The sequence below is a fragment of the Argopecten irradians genome, chromosome 10 (assembly GCF_041381155.1).
Source record: "Argopecten irradians isolate NY chromosome 10, Ai_NY, whole genome shotgun sequence".
In the NCBI taxonomy this organism is placed as follows: domain Eukaryota; kingdom Metazoa; phylum Mollusca; class Bivalvia; order Pectinida; family Pectinidae; genus Argopecten; species Argopecten irradians.
Window position 1 is genome coordinate 38193207 of NC_091143.1, and position 21522 is coordinate 38214728.

General features: G+C 36.1%; 1 protein-coding gene across 6 annotated transcripts in view; it reads right to left on the bottom strand.

Annotated features, from left to right (window-relative positions):
* The window catches only part of LOC138333834 (anoctamin-7-like), a 35307-nt gene extending 15374 nt beyond the window's left edge, over nt 1-19933 (bottom strand). For 5 of the 6 annotated variants that reach the window (XM_069282454.1, XM_069282452.1, XM_069282451.1 and 2 more), the window contains exons 1-15: nt 19760-19933; nt 10195-10329; nt 9514-9607; nt 7890-8020; nt 7325-7432; nt 6681-6817; nt 6098-6266; nt 5102-5267; nt 4665-4755; nt 4096-4262; nt 3297-3517; nt 1835-2030; nt 1502-1613; nt 569-623; nt 89-186 (exon numbers count right to left, since the gene is read on the bottom strand). In XM_069282454.1, coding sequence (XP_069138555.1) covers nt 89-186; nt 569-623; nt 1502-1613; nt 1835-2030; nt 3297-3517; nt 4096-4262; nt 4665-4755; nt 5102-5267; nt 6098-6266; nt 6681-6817; nt 7325-7432; nt 7890-8020; nt 9514-9607; nt 10195-10287 — 1838 coding nt within the window. In that variant the 5' untranslated portion in view covers nt 10288-10329; nt 19760-19933. Of the gene's footprint in view, nt 1-88; nt 187-568; nt 624-1501; nt 1614-1834; nt 2031-3296; nt 3518-4095; nt 4263-4664; nt 4756-5101; nt 5268-6097; nt 6267-6680; nt 6818-7324; nt 7433-7889; nt 8021-9513; nt 9608-10194; nt 10330-19435; nt 19575-19759 lie in introns of those variants that run through there. The other variant, XM_069282450.1, reaches the window with a different exon arrangement.
* Between the last annotated feature and the right edge of the window lie 1589 nt (nt 19934-21522).

Genomic DNA, 21522 nt, shown 5'->3' on the forward strand with positions numbered 1-21522 from the left:
AACTGTGCTTTCAACATGATAGCCATGACGGTCATCTTTAATTTCAGATCAATACAGAAAATAGTATTTCCTGTGGTATGGGACTTACGGTACTAGTATTTCCTGGGCGTTATTAATAATTTGCTTTCCGATCATGATGACAGCTAATTGCTGGGCGAGTTCCATTAAACAGCCTCCATTGTTACACTGTAGAGAGAAGAAATAATTTTGTTAACAAAGTATCTCGGATACTAGTTAGTGTTATGAATTCACATTTCAGCTACTTTATGGCGTCACAGGCAAGAATCTTGTATGTTTTCCTATTGGTTAAAATGTGTCACATGATATCCAAAATATAGTCATATTAGGCTAGTAGATATCTTACTGGGGTTTGACGGGTTGATGTTCTTTGCCCCTAATGTCATCATTGTTGGTAGCAACAAGATGGCGGCCGAGAAATCGGTCATGAAGATGGCAGTGAAAGGGATATCATCGAAAGCAAGGACAATCATTTCTATTATTTCTAGGATTATTTAATAGAAATAGACCAAAGCTACGTATTAGGTAATTCTGTTTTTTAATTGTTTACCTCTTCATTGCGTAAGCCAAACATTCTATCATAATGACCAGGGTATCCAACAAATCTATAACAGTCAAATATCAACAGTTAACATTGTACAATAATATCATCTAAATAGTCAAATATCATCAGTTAACATTGTACAATAATATCAGATCTATAACAGTCAAATATCAACAGTTAACATTGTACAATAATATCAGATCTATAACAGTCAAATATCAACAGTTAACATTGTACAATAATATCAGATCTATAACAGTCAAATATCAACAGTTAACATTGTACAATAATATCAGATCTATAACAGTCAAATATCATCAGTTAACATTGTACAATAATATCAAATCTTAAACAATCAAATAGCCAAAATTTATGCAAACTCTGTTCCCTTTTCTATACACCAAGTATGTTTTTTAGCAAAATTTGATTACAATCCATGCAGAACTCTATGACTATAGTACTGTAGCAATTTAAAGGATTTACCACTATTTCCCATATTGGGCCCTGCCTCTCCTGACCCCAGGGGGTCAGAGCCAAGATTTATACAAATTTTGTTCCCATTCCTTAGAGGATGTTCCTGAGACTACAGGACCATGAAATTCACAACTTTTGTAAAGGTCCTGAAGACCCTTCTATCTATGAAGAGTATTTTCAGATTCTACTACATCTGCGAGTTGAGAAGAAGATTTTTGAAAGTTTTACTCTTTTTTTGCCCTCCCACACTCCCAAGGGGGAATGGTCATGTTTTTCACAAATTTGATTGGCCTTATGCCTAAGAAGGTTTTTACAAATTTTCATTGACATTGCTTCTGCAGTTTTGGAGAAGAAGTCAAAAATGTATATTGTTTACTGACACACGTCGGACAACAACCGACAGAAGGCGATTAGAATAGGTCCCTAGGTGATTTAATAAACTGATTATCAGAAAAGTATAATTACCTTCCCTTGAAAAATGCAATGTATATAATTGAGGAGTAAAAATTGACAAACTGGAATATAAACACTTTAAAGATCAGCTGGTCTTCAAACTCAGTCTGAGTTCGATGCATTTCTGAAATGAACAACAAACAAAATAAATGCAATTTCTAGTATTGATTTAAAGTCTTGAGAAAGAAGTTCTAACTAAAATGTAAGCCTTTAAAGAATTCTAAACTAATACTTCCACTCTCCCTCCCTTCTCTATAATAGACTGTAAAATCATTTATCACTATTCTGTTTAGTAGGAAATCTTTATATTATTGCAATTCTGTATGTTACTTTTTTTCTACCTACCCCACTGCGTGAGTTTGAGAGCCAGTTTTTCGTAAACTTTGCCAAGTGCCATGATAAGTATAAGATTGACTACGGCTGACGTGGAGCTAGCAATGAGGGCAGCTTTTGGGCGTAAGGCTTGACTCTGGAATAACGGGATGCTGATCAACACTCGATACATAATCACAGCCACGATGAAGATCAACACCAGTGCCATCTGTAAATCAAAAATGAGATTCGTTTATTTCTGTTTTATATTGTGGTTTTGAGTTTCGTTGTATGAAACAAAAAGAAAATACTTGAAAACAAGTTTTGCTTCAAGGCTTTTGGTAGAATAAAACAAATACTACCTGCATAGATGGTAACAGTGTCCAGTGTCAGAGTGACCGTGTCTAGTGTCACCCCATGGAATATCAACCTCCGGAATATCACTATCACTCTCAGCTTGGCCTCGGGTGAAAGTGATATCCTTGGGGTAACACTAGGCACTGTCACCCTCTAATGCAGGTTGTGTTGATACATAACATTCTATAGATGTCTGAAATGATGATTTGTTATGCATAGATGTAACTGTGGTCAATACTAATGACAATATATCTCTCGAATAGAGAGAACTTCTCTTTAGTAGGGATGTCACGGTTCATGTTTTTTCAGCTCGGTTCAGTTTCAATTTTTTTTTATCGGTTTTCGGTTTTTTTGGTTCTGTTCAGACAAATCTTACTTGATGTTCAGACAAATCTTACTTGATGTTCAGACAAATCTTACTTGATGTTCAGACAAATCTTACTTGATGTTCAGACAAATCTTACTTGATGTTCAGACAAATCTTACTTGATGTTCAGACAAATCTTACTTGATGTTCAGACAAATCTTACTTGATGTTCAGACAAATCTTACTTGATGTTCAGACAAATCTTACTTGAACACTATTTATGTCTATTTACTATCAAAAACAAGTTTTTCTTTAGATTTAAAGATGGTATATCACTCCAACAAATGCTTTTTTTTCTATATCAAAATTTTACTTCAGATTAAAAAGATTAAAAATAATTAATTGCGTCCTGAAAGATAATCCATGGTAATATATCATTTGAATGAAGTACTGATAGTGCATGCAGCAAAGAAATTAAATAAATTATTTTATATCATTTTTTGTGTTACCGGGGGTAATTAGACAAATAACACAATTCTGACAAAGAATTTTTCCGTATTTTCAATGAAATAATTAGCAATACAACTTATACACATAAATGATAGGTATTGTAAGACAATTATTCTTTTAATGAACTGAACCAAAACTATGAATCATCGCAACGAACCGAACTGTACGGTTGAATATTTCGGTTAACAGTGACATCCCTACTCTTTAGCTGGATACGTTAAGCGTCAGACTAGTAACGTAAAGGTCCTGTGTTCGAAACCCCTGGTACAGGCAGTGTTTATGGTTACATAAAATCCTGCACTCTGTTACATAGATACTAACCATGATTACTATAGCTGCTATCCCAGATAAAATACGCGGGATACGATCACGCTGAGGAAAGTGTGGCTCTTTTACTCCTGTGATAGGATTTTTCTCATACGTAGTTGCTTTGGCTGTGTACTCAGGACGAGGCCGTTCTTCCTCTTCTTCAAAGTCCATTACATCCCAATGGTGTGCAAGTGAAGCGTTTTTTCTCTTCCAGTACTCAAGGAATGTTACGGCTGAAATGTAACACAACAAAGTCCGAGGATAGAAATATATTATGTAAGCAACAGCAGCCAATATTTTTTAAATTAAACTCACAGCAGCCTTTTGAATCTGGCTAGTCAAAAAAGTTTGAAGATGTGTAAAGAAATATGACGTAATTGATCCCTTTTGCCCACATCCCTCTGGTCCCCAGGAGCCAGGTCAGCCCAACATTTTGAAACTCAACCCCATATAGTTATTGACATAAAGTTGTTTATTATTTTAGCCTATTTGACCCCTGTGACCTTGAATGAAGTTCAATGTCATTTATTTGAACAAACCTGGTACCTATTTATCCCAACATGCTACAGACTATATATTGGGTCTCTTAATCATTGATAAGTTGCTTAAAGATTTTGCCTGACCTATTTGACCTTGAATGAAGGTTCACCTCATTCATTTGAATAAGCATTGTAGTCCTTCATCTCATCATGCTATAGACCCAATATCAGCCCCTTAGGCCTTTTGGATAATGAGAAGTTTTTCACATGTTATTAAAGTATATTTAATCAACGAAAGTCCCTTGCTGTACATAGAAAGGTGATGTACATACCCCAAAACGACACAAAGACAGCATACAGCACAGTAGCTGGGTGATCAAATAGGTAGGCGATCTTTGTGTAGATACAGACGTCTGCCAGGTACCAGTAGGCACAGCCTATATCCTCATCACATAAAGGGCACATTTTGTACTTCTTACCACTGTCACATACCTCATTTCTGCACAAAAACAATATACATGGAACTTCATGATGATGGCAGGCTAAAAATGTGTCAGGCACTATGTACAAGAGATTTCAAGCAACTGAAAAACACATAATAACTAAAAATGTTTTCATTGTTTTTATCAATATAAATCATACTTCAAGTCCTGAGACCTGTGGCTAATTTAAAACAAAATCCACATGCATGTTGACAGTTCTATGAAACTGATGCATATATATATATATTGGCGGCTCATACATGACATCCCAACCCAAAGGTGGCAACTGAACGAATAATTCCCTTGTTTTATGCTTTTTGTCAGAAAGATATAAGGATTACTTTCACATTTATTTTACTACTGGGTTTAAAGACAAGGTATGTGTACATATTAAACTGATATATGTACGAATTACTTACGCTGGAGTGTTACCCGACCAGGTAATGATTCCATACAGAAACACGATGACTCCCACTACAGCTGCTGGTAGTAGCCAGGCTGTATAAAACCCTGTAATGGAATCTCTAGTTTAGTTTTGTAAATAAGTTTGATCTTCATTCAAAGGCAAAGAATATATCATACTTAATGAAGGGTGCACCTGCTCTTAATCCATTCATTGGCCTCAGGTCATAAAAGGCTTGTGCAAAGTTTCATTGAATTTGCTTCAGTAGTTTTGAGAAGAAGATTAAAATGTAATTTGTTTATGGACATACAATGGATGGTACATGGACAAAAGAAGATAAGGTCAAGATTTCATACTAGGTCACCTAAATAGGAATCCATTAGTTACTTCATAATTTTCAGAGAACTGTAAAAATTTGATATACTTTTAGGTATTACTTGTGAAAATTTCTACCTAGCCATGCAAAGTATATTCCAATCTTCTCGCCAAAATATTCGCGGATGTGGTCGAGAGGTTGGTATTTATACCAGACACCCCAGCGGGCCCAGTAGTGGTACAGCACCTGTCGTGCACTTAGAGATTCCGGGCTAACGAAGTGCTTAGGTATCTCAAATGGTCCCTGAAAAAAAAAAGATTTTCATATTGTTGAAAATGATTTAAATGTAATTTTGGGATTCAACAATTGAACAAATGGATTAGTTAACTCTATTTGTAGTTCCTAAAACCATGAAAAGGTACTAGCTGAATCCAGCCTACAATTAGAAGCCTACTATATGTATAGTATCAAGCCAGGAAATTATATCAAATACCTAATATATGTCTTAAGAAGGTAGTTTCACTTACCCCAAAATTTTCAATATTCTTATTCAATGATTTATGAAGAAAATTTGTTCTGGTATATATGTATTGTTCAAATGAATGTAATATTTCGATGCTTTTCCAAGAAAAAATGTTTCCTTTCTCTTCATGATTAATATTTGGTTGTAATTTTTGGTAGTATAATGAGGTAAAAAAGCTGTGTGCAAATTACCTAAAACATACAACAGAGGGCCTGTATCACTCACCTGGCTTATTAAGTAATTATCACTAAAACTAAACAAGAGGCCAAGAGTGCCTGTATCGCTCACCTGGTTCTTTATGCCAAGATATGTTCTAGGTTAAGTGTTTATATAATTATTTCCTGTTGGGCCCGACCCCTTCTGCCCCTTTCCCAAAGGATATTTTTGGCCAAAAATTTATACAAACTCTGTTCCCTTTAACCAGAGGATCTTTCTGGCCAAATTTGATTACAATCCATGTAGAACTCTATCACAAGTAGCAGTTTAAATGAAATGTTCATGGACGGATGACTTATGGACGATGTGCCATGACATGCTAAAAATGCAGTTTGATAATATATAGCCATGATACTATCTTGTCAAGATGACCTAGATCTGAAGTTATACTAACATCATGCAAAGGGTAGGCTGCCTTGAACACATCTTCTTCCAACAGTCGATCGATTCCTATTTCTGCTCTCTTACGTTTTCCGTACGCTGTTCTTCCGAGGACTTCGTTGACTATCCGGGTCCTCTGAGTGTTTGAGAAATAAGTGTCCTTGTTTTCACTCCCTAGAAACCTGTATAGAAATATTGATAGAATTAACACCTTCAAATCTACATCATCAGTCGGCTGCAATTTGGACAGATATGTTTTAAAATCTCTGGCGACTGAGGTAGATTTCTAACCCCAAAGCAGTAGCATAGTGTGCGGCTTTTTTCACAGCATGCAAGAGACAAATAATATTGATATTATGCAAAATAATATCAAAAACATATTTTAAGGTGACTGATTCAGTACTTTTGATGAGGAACTTACTGGAATATACTTTGTTCTTATCTATTTTACACAAATCCAAGATTGGCCGATACATCTATCAGAAGATGAAATAGTTAATTTTTGGAAGCATTTTTTACAATTTTTGTTGATTTTATTCCTCCACATGATAAATTGTGTTGACCAGAGATGAGATTATATTGCCGTCAGTAATTACCTGTCTAACTTGGACTTTTTAAATACGCATGTGTAGTAGTCAAGGGGAGCATTGGGTACATTTGCACTCATCATGTTTGGAATCTTTATCGTAGATAGCACCTTATCAGACCAATTATCGGATGGGTTTGGATGAGCCTGCAACAGAACAATGTTTCTGGTCACATTGGTTACAATCAATGACTATTTTTAAAGATTTACATTTCTACTAAGGTTTAATCTGGCACAACATCAACAGTGCCCGCTTCCCCTGGCAGTATTGCAAATAGTACTCATGTGTGTAACCAATCAGAATGCAGTATTCTGTCATGTGATGTACTGATAGTTATACTTGTAAGTGTAATGGTTAAAGATTATCCAACACTGACAAATGGTATTTTTTCTCTATCAAAAGCAAGAGCAGACAAATAAATATTTTCTTCAGTTACAAAAGTTACTTACATTACACCATTACCAGCAATGAAAATTTGACCATATGTCTTATATGGAATGAAGTAGCAATTGCGCATGCACCAAAGGTAAAATAAATTATTTTTTGTGTTAATTAGACATATGTATACACGATTAAACACCAAAAATTGTTTAAATTATGAGTATTGTTTATCCTATGTCGGCTGTTGAGCATTTTTTATAGTTTATCCATACCTGCAAAGGAGCCCTCATACACAGGTCCTCGGCATAGAAACAGCACACATCCCATGGCGCATGCAGTTTAATAAATGTAGTTATTTTTTTTGCACTTTGCACTCTCTCCTGTAATAGACAAATAAGGAAATCCAAAATTACCTTAATATTCTAATCGGGTGTTTATTAACAAGTTATGACTTGGCTCAGGTAAAGGATAGTAAATCACAAGTTGTCATTCACAGGCCCAATATCAGGTCCCTAGGCTTCTTTGTTATTCACTTGTTTTTAGATTTTAGCCTTTTTGACCCCTTTGACCTTGAAATAAGGTCAAGGTCATTCATTTGAACAAACTTAGTAACCCTTCATCCCAGCATGCTACAGGCAAAATATATACCATGGGCCATTCGGTTGAAGAAGTCACCTGAATGAAATTAAGTTAACTTTATGCATGGCAAACGATGACGGACGATGCATGATAACTATTTATTCCTTGGACCCTTCGGGTCATGAGAAGACCTAATTAATCATGAATCATGTCTTGTGCATATCTTGACATTTAATTCTAATCTGTAATTTTTTTTACCTCCTCTGTTTCAAGTCCTGTTTTGCGAATATTGTTGAGGAACTTTTTGCGCCATTTTTCCACCTTTTCAATTTCCACACTATTGCTCTTGGCTTTCTTTTCCACCTCCTCTTCATAAGCAAGAATAAAGTCTGAAAAAATAGTGGACAAATCATACACCAGTGCCATGTGGGATTTGTATCCCCCACAGGATATGTACCTTGATACCAATATTATACATAGGATAAGTATCCGGATACAAAAATGACCATTGGATATGTTTACCCCCATTGGATAAGTACCCTCCATTCCAATACAGGAAAGGTTAAATCTGTGATATTATGTATTTATCGTAGTAACATATTGTAGGTCATTTCTTTATAAACTTGCCATATTTGGAGTGCGAGACCTTCTAACCTGGAGTATTATGGTGGCCGAGTGAGTCGTATCGGAGATGTGAGCCATTGAAATGCGCTTACAAATATAATTAACAGGGCTGCGGAAAAATATTGAAATGTACTCGTCCGTCGGACAAGTGCTTCATCACAATCTACTCGTCCGAATGACATTTTTTACTTGTCCGCAATATTTGTCAGATAAATAAGTAGATGTGACTGTATATATTAGCCTACAGCGGTTTTAGATATATCCATTTGATTGTTAGAACTGTATTAATGCCGATTTGGGATAACATGACTAACAGACAGTTTTACAAGAAGACCGACAAAACATTTAATTCCCAAACAATTTTGTATGCAAGTGTTATAAAAAAAGATATGTTTTTAAATGGTCGATATTTTAACTTACTTTCCAATGTAGTAGGTATATATTATTTTTAACTCCATTAGCTTACTGGTAAGATTTTTTTGAGGCGAATGTCGCTAAAAACTGAAGCAAATTTCGCTGTGACATCTTGTTTTTCGATACACCTCTAGACTCTTGATTACGATATCAATAGACCTCGGATTTATTCATGTTACAATGCTGTACATGCGCATGCGCATTGAAAACGAAAGTCGGGAATTCCTAGAATGATGCAGAAAACGAAAGCTTATCATTGCTTCGTCGTATTTTTAAGAAACCGTTACGAATATCAGACCCTATATAAATTTACCGAGAAACGATATAATTAATAAGGTGTAGGTCATATAGTCATTGTCAGAATTTTTCACTCGTCCGACGGACAAGCGTGATGTCAACATTCACTCGTCCGATGGCCAAATCCACTCGTCTAGACGAGCGGACGAGTACTTTTCCCCAGCCCTGTTTCTTACATAACATTATTTGGGTAAATAAATGATCAGTTTATGAAGAAGTGTTGGATATTTCTAGATTTATTTACAAATCATTTGACCGCTGGGTGTTTTGCATCATTACGGTTACTGGGACAGAGTCTTATAGTAGCTCTGACATCTGCCGTTCATAGTTCAGAGCTACCAACCTAACCATGAAAGGGTTCAATCCTCGAACAGACTGCATGGTCCGATTAACATCCGGTTCAGACAATTTATACTGTTATTGATATATAATTGACAATATGATGATGGTGGGCTAAAATATAACCCTGTTACATAAATACAAGATTTGTTATCCAAAAACTGTTATTTTCACTAAAACATAGACCAAAGGACTATAAATATATTACCTATTCTCCGAATGCCATCTTTGAAGAAGCAGCCACGGTCGTCCCCGGGGGAGTACGGCCGAGTTCCAATTTCAATGCCGCCATCATCAGAACTCTTAAAGATAAAAAAGGATCATAATCAATGTCTAGTTCACAACCAATATTTAGTTCATATCAAGCCCTTTCAAGACCATCATATGATGTTCTTACAGACTTTGGAGCCAGGCCAAGGTTCATACAGTCTCAAGCCACATTCCATGGTCTGTGAGAACCCTACAAGGCTTTTTTTCTATTTTCCCGAGAATTGTCTACTTCCCGAGGTGGAGCCAAGGGAAATAAGCAAATTAGAACTGATCAAGGGAATCCAGAAACTTGCTAGATCCCTCAACCCCATACTTTAAGTGGTTTAACATACCGATACATACAAAAACTATGATTAGAATACAAGATTTATTTTTCTCTCACAATTCACTGATTTGTCACCGGTTTTAGCAGTGAGAGATTCCTTCGTCAATCCCTAGGATATGGCAGATTGCGTGTGCCAACTTTTTGAACCTGAAGACAATTTTGTGATGTCATGACTTCATGTGATGCAAATGTGGCGTAAATTATTGATGATGTCATCAATATTGACGTGCAGTCGATGGAACCATGTTCATGAGCTATTTATAGCACAGTTTTGATCGTCATAAGTGTATGTACCTGATCTGCATACAACACAGTTTTGTCATCGTTGTTCACTGATCCATAATCGTCATAGTTATATGTGCCTCCATTGAGCATATTCTTCTCCATGGTTGTAGCAGATCACGGCTTGATAGTCTCAGTCAGCATGCCCTGGTAACAGAATGAATATATACAGTCGATAGGGTCTTATATGGGACTTTCCAAAGGGCCATAAAAAGTCACATAAGACAGGGAGTCACTTCAATTGTATTCAAGGCTAATTTTGTAATTACATAACCACGAAGCAAAATATGACATAACTGTATAATCTGTATTGTTCCTTATGAAACATATAACAAGAAATATTGACAAATTTCACGATTGTTAAGAATTTTGATTGATACCACTGAAATTCCAAATCATTGATTAAGAGCAATTTGAGTAGTAGACAAAAATTTCTTTACAACACTGGAAAGGGCCAGGGTTCGGCATACAAGACATCCAACCACTATGTGTAATGGCGGATAGTAAGTGAGTTTGAACATTTCACACACATTCCACTACAATGGAATGGGCTTTTCTAGCATATCAAAGTAAAATCAACTAATCAAATTTCTATTTAAGAACTGGGTTGTTTCCGATACATGTTTAAATCTTAATGTACTCTTAGACCGAGTTGTCCCCTTTAAATGTGTTCTTGTTGATAAATATATCAATTAAAGTGATTTTTCAAAAAAAAACAAATCCAATTAAAAATATATTAATAACAAGGAACATAACAGTCATTGTCCTGTGACCTTAATGATAAGGTCATTCATTTGAATAAACTTGGTAGTCCATTATCCAAGAATGCTTCAGACTAAATATCAGGTCTTTATACTATATAGGTCTATCAGTTGTTGACAAGAAGTTGGAAATCCTGTGTTTTGATAGCAATTAAATCTAGTAATAGACATATCTCATATATATCCTCATATTCAAATGAGATCTATTTTTAGCACTTACTTGTAATTGCGGACTCCTTAATATAATAAAGCGAATCCTCTGTACTTTAAAACACATTAATCTAGATATGCCTACAAGCTAAACCTGAATCCAATATTGCCGGTTATGTGTCCTCCCAGAGATCCAGTAATAGACTGATTTTCCCACTAGGGAAAGGTCAAATGGTTATACACGGGTCTCTATTAGTATATGTTCATATTGTAGAATGTACAGGCTGGGACACGGTTACAGTAAATTGCCCTCTTTGTTAAGTCTACTGTAACAATCTTGTGCAGAATCATCGCACCACGGCAATTTCATTTCCATAAAAAAATGTGGCTCTGACATTGCTACAAAAGACCCCATATCAACTTGATCCATATGGAGTACTTATTTCCATACAGTTTTCACATTTATTAACTAATGGTCTTTGATATGGACTACATAAGTCTTCACATTTACAAAAGTTTCTGCGTTATTCAATCTATAACAGGTCTGATTATTTGTTAGACTAACACAGGAACGTTTAAAATCTGCTGTTTAAAATGAGCCCTTAATTAATATAAAATTTGTTGCAGACTTATATTAAGCAATTAACTTGACATGTCAATAAAATGTAAACAACATTGAAACAATTAATACATTTAGCTTCTGTTAGATATAATTAGGGCATCAAGTTCATTTAATGAACATTTGATGATCACTTAATCTTGATCACTTGACGTTTGCCACTTGTCATTTCATGTTCATCAGATATTCATTAGATGTTCATTTCATGTTCATCAGATATTCATTAGATGTTCATTTCATGTTCATCAGATATTCATGTGACGTTCATTTCATGTTCATCAGATATTCATTAGATGTTCATTTCATGTTCATTTCATGTTCATCAGGTGTTCATTTGACGTTCATTTGATGTTAGAATTTTTTATATTCTGCCAGGTATAAAATATCCTTATACAGTAAAAGACTTGAGTTTTTTTCCTTATATAACTTATTTGAATATTTTTTACTTAAGGTTGTATTTGACTTACGTTTGTTTCAAGAAAACGGGGCAGGTATGGATCCGTAGTTCGAGAAAATATAGGGTATTTGAGTTATCCGAGGGTGTCATCAATAGTTACACCTAATGGTCACAACCTTCGATAGACCTTGCAAATCCACAACTTCCGTATTCATACAATAGAAACCTTATCTAAATGCAATTGTGTAGGTAGGTGTTGAAGGTACTGTAAATCAATTCATTATCCAACAGTTTGACACTACACCTGTATAAAAACGGACCATGACCTATACCCTTGCAATTGATCAATGGCAGTCATGTGTGACACAGATAAAAAAAAACTCAAGTGCCGTGCACCTGTTCCATGAATAGATGGTTTCTTTACTATATATTTGATGTAATGGGGATACATTTCTGTTCAAGAACTGAGGGGTATTTGACAAACACCAATTAAGGGTTGTTACATAAATCATATAGGGACACGGTCAGGACCAGATGCCGGATGATAGTTAGAGGGGTATTACTGTACCTTTATAACTATTTCAATTTCCAAATATTTTATTGACAAAAAGATGTTAGTGTCAATTGGATTAGACATCAGGCATAGCCTATCTTAGTCTTCTCCCTCTTCTCTTTATATAACTAATAAATCATAATTAGAAGTATAGAGCCAATGCCGTCCTTTCTTGTTGAAGAAGCCAACATGTTCCTGCAAAACCGGTAGACATACAGAAAATAAAGAATAACCACTTCAAACTATCCTGGGCTTGTTGCGATTGAATATTAATTTTTTATATTTAATATGAGTATCATCGTAAAAGTTATATTTCATTTGATAATAACATGTACTACTCAATATCGTTTGTCATGGGACACTCCCAGTCAGTTGTATTGTTAACATCAGAGTACAGCCATGTGTCACATGGCAGCAGCTGTAGCTAGGTACAACCTAATACACAGCGGTAATCAAACATCACCAGTGACCACATACACAAGGCTAATCCTACATATACACAAGGCTACATCACCATATACACAAGGCTAATCCTACATATACACAAGGCTAATCTTACATCACTATCTACACAAGGCTACATCACCATATACACAAGGCATATACACAAGGCTACATCACCATATACACAAGGCTACATCACCATATACACAAGGCTACCTACATACACAAGGCTACATATACACAAGGCTAATCCTACATATACACAAGGCTACATCACCATATACACAAGGCTAACCCTACATATACACAAGGCTACATCACCATATACACAAGACTACATCACCATATACACAAGGCTACATCACCATATACACAAGGTTACATCACCATATACACAAGGTTACATCACCATATACACAAGGCTTCATCACCATATACACAAGGCTAAATCACACAAGGCTACATCACCATATACACAAGGCTACATCACCATATACACAAGGCTACATCACCATATACACAAGGCTACATCCTACATATACACAAGGCTACATCACCATATACACAAGGCTACATCACCATATACACAAGGCTAATCACCATATACACAAGGCTACATCACCATATACACAAGGCTACATCACCATATACACAAGGCTACATCACCATATACACAAGGTACATCACCAATACACTACATCACCATATACACAAGGCTACATCACCATATACACAAGGCTACATCACCATATACACAAGGCTACATCACCATATACACAAGGCTACATCACCATATACACAAGGCTACATCACCATATACACAAGGCTACATCACCATATACACAAGGCTACATCACCATATACACAACTACATCACCATATACACAAGGCTACATCACCATATACACAAGGCTACATCACCATATACACAAGGCTCTACCATATACACAAGTACATCACCATATACACAAGGCTACATCACCATATACACAAGGCTTACATCACCATATACACAAGGCTACATCACCATATACACAAGACTACATCACCATATACACAAGGCTACATCACCATATACACAAGGCTACATCACCATATACACAAGGCTACATCACCATATACACAAGGTTACATCACCATATACACAAGGCTAATCCTACATATACACAAGGCTAATCTTACATCATCATATACACAAGGCTACATCACCATATACACAAGGTTACATCACCATATACACAAGGCTAATCCTACATATACACAAGGCTAATCTTACATCACATATACACAAGGCTACATCACCATATACACAAGGCTACATCACCATATACACAAGGCATACCATACACAGGCATACATCACCATATACACAAGGCTACATCACCATATACACAAGGCTACATCACCATATACACAAGGCACCACATCACCATCACCATATACACAAGGCTACATCACCATATACACAAGGCTAATCACATATACACAGGCTACATCACCATATACACCAGGCTACATCACCATATACACCAGGCTACATCACCATATACACAAGGCTACATCACCATATACACAAGGCTACATCACCATATACACAAGGCTAATCCTACATATACACAAGGCTAATCCTACATATACACAAGGCTACATCATCATATACACAAGGTTACATCACCATATACACAAGGCTACATCACCATATACACAAGGCTACATCACCATCATATACACAAGGCTATTCCTACATATACACAAGGCTAATCCTACATATACACAAGGTTACATCACCATATACACAAGGCTACATCACCATATACACAAGGCTACATCACCATATACACAAGGCTACATCACCATATACACAAGGCTAATCCTACATATACACAAGGCTACATCACCATATACACAAGGCTACATCACCATATACACAAGGTTAACCCTATATTACCATATACACAAGGTTAACCCTATATTACCATATACACAAGGCTACATTGATCTTCCATATACACAAGGCTAATCCTACATATACACAAGGCTAATCTTACATCTACACAAGGCTAATCTTACATCATCATATACACAAGGCTACATCACCATATACACAAGGCTACATCACCATATACACAAGACTACATCACCATATACACAAGGCTACATCACCATATACACAAGGTTACATCACCATATACACAAGGCTACATCACCATATACACAAGGCTACATCACCATATACACAAGGCTACATCACCATATACACAAGGTTAACCCTATATTACCATATACACAAGGTTAACCCTATATTACCATATACACAAGGCTACATTGATCTTCCATATACACAAGGCTACATTGATCTTCCATATACACAAGGCTATATTGATCACCATATACACAAAGCTAATACTACATCATCATTATTCTTATTTGCATTTTCAATTTTAAATGAAAAATTTGGAAAGAAGAATATATGCTCCTGTGATTTTACACACAATGAAACCATTGTGACTATGAACTGATACATATCGTAGCCTAGTGGTAGAGGAATAGAATACATGCTCTGATTAGTGCGGACAAGTATCGTTTATATTCCGAAACTTCTCTCTCAGCATTTTGATTTTAATCCAAGCTACTCTTATTTCATGCCCAGTGCACATAATAAAGCTGATATATCATGAATATAGAGATGAGTATGCTATCGACATTAAAATTTGAATCCCCAGTGTAACTCCTACTTATCCAAGCATATTTTGACCAAAGGTGTAACAACATCATGACCCAGTCTCTCTAGATACCAGTACTAAGATTATCTACTCTCCCTAGATACCAGAACTAAGATTATCTAGTCTCCCAATGCAAGATACCAGAACTAAGATTATCCAGTCTCCCTAGATACCAGTACTAAAATTATCCAGTCTCCCTAGATACCAGTACTAAGAATATCTAGTCTCCCTAGATACCATTACTAAGATTATCCAGTCTCTCTAGATACCATTACTAAGATTATCTAGTCTCCCTAGATATCAGTACTAAGATTATCCAGTCTCCCTAGATACCAATACTAAGATTATCCAGTCTCCCTAGATACCAGTTCTAAGACTATCCAGTCTCCCAAGATACCAGAACTAAGATTATCCAGTCTCCCTAGATACCAGTACTAAGATTATCTAGTCTCCCAAGATACCAGAACTAAGATTATCCAGTCTCCCTAGATACCAGTACTAAGATTATCCAGTCTCCCTAGATACCAGTACTTAGATTATCCAATCTCCCTAGATACCAGTACTAAGATTATCCAGTCTCCCAAGATACCAATACTAAGATTTTCCAGTCTCCCAAGATACCAGTACTAAGATTATCCAGTCTCCAAAGATACCAGTACTAAGATTATCCAGTCTCCCAAGATACCAGTACTAAGATTATCCAGTCTCCCAAGATACCAGTACTAAGATTATCCAGTCTCCCTAGATACCAGTTCTAAGATTATCCAGTCTCCCTAGATACCAGTACTAAGATTATCCAGTCCTCCGTTAGATACCAGTATGATTATGCAGTCTACCTAGATACTGCTATAGCTAGTAGACATTCAATCTCAAGTACTTTCTCATTGAAGTTCAAATCATTATCAGGCTTTATATAGCTATAAGCTCAGTACTTAATAATTCCCAATATTATCATCAATCCAAGATACATTCCATTAGGGCTGAAACAATCTGCATTTATTATTATTGATAAATCGCCCACAAGCAATCCAATAATAATTGATATGATCACTTGAATTGAAGGTAAGCGCATTGACTCACTACAGTCAAAAACATGGACATTAAGTAATTTGTAATCACCACATTTTTGGTATTAACTTTAATTTTTTTGAACATCTATGACATGAAAGAACTGAACAGTACTAAAGTGGCCGCTTTTAATACGGTTTCGAAAATTCTTGTCAGAAGATCAAACAGAATAACACATATATATCAAAATACAATTCATTTTCTGTTTAATTAATTAAATGATTTTTAGTTCCCTTCAGGTACACGTTCACTCTTTCCGTACTTTATATTCTTTCCAGATTCTATATCGGAAGTAGTTGTTAGCCTCGCCCGCGGCCTTTTTTTGTGAAAATGCCGGACAAAATGTCCAGTTGTTGTGTACTAATTCATTTAATTTAAATATTTTAAGGTTTCATATAACACTTTATTAAAAGTTTAAATACAATAACAAATTTATTGTGAAGAAAAGAACGTCAACATCTAGTGTCAACTATAGTCGGCAACGGGAAATAAGGAGAGTTAAATTCTGTGGACTATAGTCGACAAAGGTACGGAAAGAGTTAAATAACTAGCTGTGCTGGAAAATATCATTAAGATTGATGTGCCATGAGTAAAGAAAAAGTTAAACTATGGCTGACATTTTTAAAAGGTTTTTGTCCACAACTTTACATTTTGTACTAGGTAACTCATAAGCGCCCCTTTGTCATTAATTTTTAAGTGCTCTGGGCACGTATAACTATGAATAAGGTAATCAGGTTATTAGCATAAAAAAATGAAGTGTTAATTGGCCATCGAAGGTACCTTCACTAACGCTGAAGTAATAAAATACCAAAGCACACATCATGGAGGCTGGACATCCCCAGTTAGCAGTACTGAACATAGTTTGTTTTAAAATTTTACAAAAGAATCTTAACAGCTACAGGACTCAGTTATTTTTAATGTATTCAATTGTACAAATATGTCAGTTAGTTTTCATTCTTTTATCTCAGGGGTTTAGTTTTCACTTTTATTAGTTTACGTCCTATGAACAGTCAGGGTCATTTAAGGATGTACCAGGTTTGTTTTTGGAGGAAATTAGCCAGACTACCTGGAGAAAAACCTAACAGTCAGTACTGGAAACTGCCCCACATCAGATTCGAACTCACTACCCAGAGGTAGAGGGCTTGTTGTGATATGTCAGGATATCTTAACCACTCGGCCCCTTACAGAATTGAAAACACATATTTTGTATATACTGTAATTTATAATTATCATCATTTTGGAGAAAGATCTAGAATTTAGTTAAACTATAAATGCCCCTATATATATATACAATAGATTAAACAATGTATAAATTAAGCATTAAACGTCTTTCTGTTGGCATTCATATAACTGGCGCTTCATAGAATTTGTCTTTGTGTAGTTGGCATTCATATTGGCTATGAATGCCAACTAAAATATGTTAAATGCTTATATTTACATTTGATGAAAATTTTAATTCCCAAGAGATTTTGCATCTATAATGAATTATTATCTTCAAAGACAGACAGCCATTTAAACAGCAGTCATTGTTGCACGGCAATTTGACTTCACAATGATAAGACCATAAAGCTAATGGCAGTACATTGACTGTCATTGTTAGGCGGGATTCGACGGGACCCTCAGAATATGAGCCGAGTTCTACAATGATAATGACGACCATAATAAGCTAATGGTCTTCAGTACACACGAGACCCTTCAACACCACCACCGTGGTTATTTAGTTGGGCGCCAATTTTTTAACAGGAGAGGAGAAAATGTAGCGGCCAGACCGGGATTCGAACCCGGGACCCTCAGAAATACTAGCCGAGTGCTCTACCGACTGAGCTACCTGGTCACCGATGATCGACACAGTCCAATCTTGCCACAAATGCCAATTAAAAAACTGCTCTTGGTAAGGTTATATAGTAGTGTTATATATAATAATGTGATGCTTATAACATCGGCATTGTATAAATCCAATTACATGAAATTCATGTTGGCATGTGTAAAATTAGGACGTAAATAATTTGTCTCAAACAAAGGAAGGCATATATAAATACCCCGGTATGCATGATTATTGTGAAAGAATTAACTTGCCATGAGTAGGAAAAGAGATGCAAGATGGCAGATTTTTTTATAGAGTTTTTCTTCACAACTGATGATTTGGTTCCCTCCTTTTATTACAATTTTTAAGCACCATGGGCAGTAATTACATGGAATATATTATTTTTATCAGAACATTTAGGGTATAATGTCCTCAAAAGGTCACAGGGAGTAAACGAGACTATTATGGTTTTAACTTCATTACTGGCATGAGTTTTCTATTACCGAGTCTGAGCAATTTCCGGATAAGCAATCGTTAATTCTTTTAACTTTGACCCATGGATCATAATAAGCTGTGCTGCCAGCAGCTACCAAGGAATACTTAGAATACTTAGAACTCTGTAGATCTAACAGTTAAAATATATTATAGGAATGGCACATCCTGGTACGGTTTTTGTTACACAGCTGAAATTTACAAGACAAATATCATTTTCCAATATCAATATGATACCTTACCTTCTGTAATCTACACTGGAAAAAACCCATCTTAAACCAAAATATTTGGTTATTTTCTTTTGAAAACTAACGTTAAATTACCATTTTTTGAGCACGCGTATGATAGGCTTAATCAATATTGTCACTGTTGTGTCTAAATTTAGAGCTAGGTAAGGTCATTGTGAAAGGCCTTTCTATAAAATCATTCAGCTGTGAATAAGTTTACATTTAACAGTTAGATTCACTAGGGTCTAGCACCCACTGTCGATCTATATACCGACATGTAAACATTCCTGTAGGACTCCTGAATGGTGTTTGTCTCTTACATGTGGCTTTGATACTTACCTCAGAATTTGTGTAAGCAACATACAAAATCTCAAAGCTTCACGTAAAACGACCTCTGTCTCAACCATGTAAAGTCCTTCTCTGACATCCGATTTACCGTGTGGATGACAGAAGCGATGCTCCACTAAACCTTCCGTCGGCCATGTTTTGCGTTGTCTGCTAGTTCTAGGCCTATATCCCATTGGAAGAGAGGCTGTCCCATGAGAATAATTTACATAACAAAAACCGATCGATCGCGGTCGGCTGCGCGCCTCATCATCAGCCGGCCGCTACACATGTGTAATTACCTTTGCTGCCCGCTCATATAACATGCTAATTAAATATGTCTATTTCCTTCCAATGTAGCCTTCTAACAAACAAAACGGACAATTAGGCTTAAGTAGTCGGAGAGGATTTCATTTTCGGCTCGCGGATCGCTTTGGATTCGTTGCCTTGTCAAAATCAAAGAAAAAACATTCGGCAGTAGATTAGCTCTAACTTAGGCCTAGCAGTTAAAAATACCTAATAGCCTATTAATATTATAAGAAAAGAAGCCACCTGAAAATGCAATAAAGTTGCTAGGGGAAGCCTAAGTAAAAGAACTCCATTTACAAATCGCACATAGCACAGTGGAGTGTTCCGATGTGCGTGCCGTGCAACTCACGTGCATGGGCTAAAAGCTACAAGGGGAATGACTCTCACAGGATTTTTGTCTCCGCACGTAGACATATTACAATACCTAATACAAGCATTCCAGCATTATTTCTATTAGCAGGGGCGTAGGAAGCGGGGGAGGCAGGGGGGGTCAATTGCCCCCCCGTTCCTCAGGACGGTGGGGCAAACATGTCTTTCCCCCCCCCCCCCCCCCCCATTTTCGCCGAGTGAAATGTTCTAAAAATGCACATTTAAAAGAAAAGAGGGTACTCATGCACATTTTTGTACTTAATTTTAGAAAATTTTCCGCTGCGCGACGCGTTTCCTAAAACGTTCAAGCACGCAATGTTCAAACCTTATAAAAATGAAAATTCAATACACACGAACTAGACTAAAAATGTCCATCAAGGGATTATACTATTTATAAAAATGCTTCAGCTTAAAAGATTAATTTGTTTATACGTCTTCAATTCATTATTACTTTGAGTTACACAACAATGTGCCGATGCAGGGCTTTTTTTCAACATGATTTGGGGCCGAAAATCGGCCCCATTCCCCATGGCAAAACCTCTAAATTTTTCCCAATTCAAGCCTTCAATTTTCCAAAATCGAAATTTCTTTCAAAACTATCCAAAAATATTACATGAGCTTAGTTGGTTAAGACTTTAAGTATTTGTGAATTGGCTTCAGAAAAGTACATAAAATACATTGGAAATAAAAAATTCTTATTTGTTATGCTTAATATCATAATTTTTCCCAAATCCTGGTTTTTTTCGCACATTTTCCCAAATTCAAAGCCATAGGCCCCATTCCCAAAGCAGTGAGAAAAAGCCCTGCGATGGTGTGAATCCGGTATGTTCAGATCGAGCAGGGTTGCATAATGATATGGCGAACTCACAATTATCATTTCTTAATGCAGGTAACTTTAAATCGAAAAATTACCGTGTTAAGAACGCTTTAAAATCAGCAAAATACATTGTACAACTCATCTCAGTCATTCCAAATCGTAATATTTTTTTCTCGGGGGAGACCCCCGGACCCCCATACAACAAAATCTCGCGCCTTCGGAGCTCGCAGATTCATAAATATACATCGTAAAACTCATCTCAGCTATTCTAAATCTTAATTTT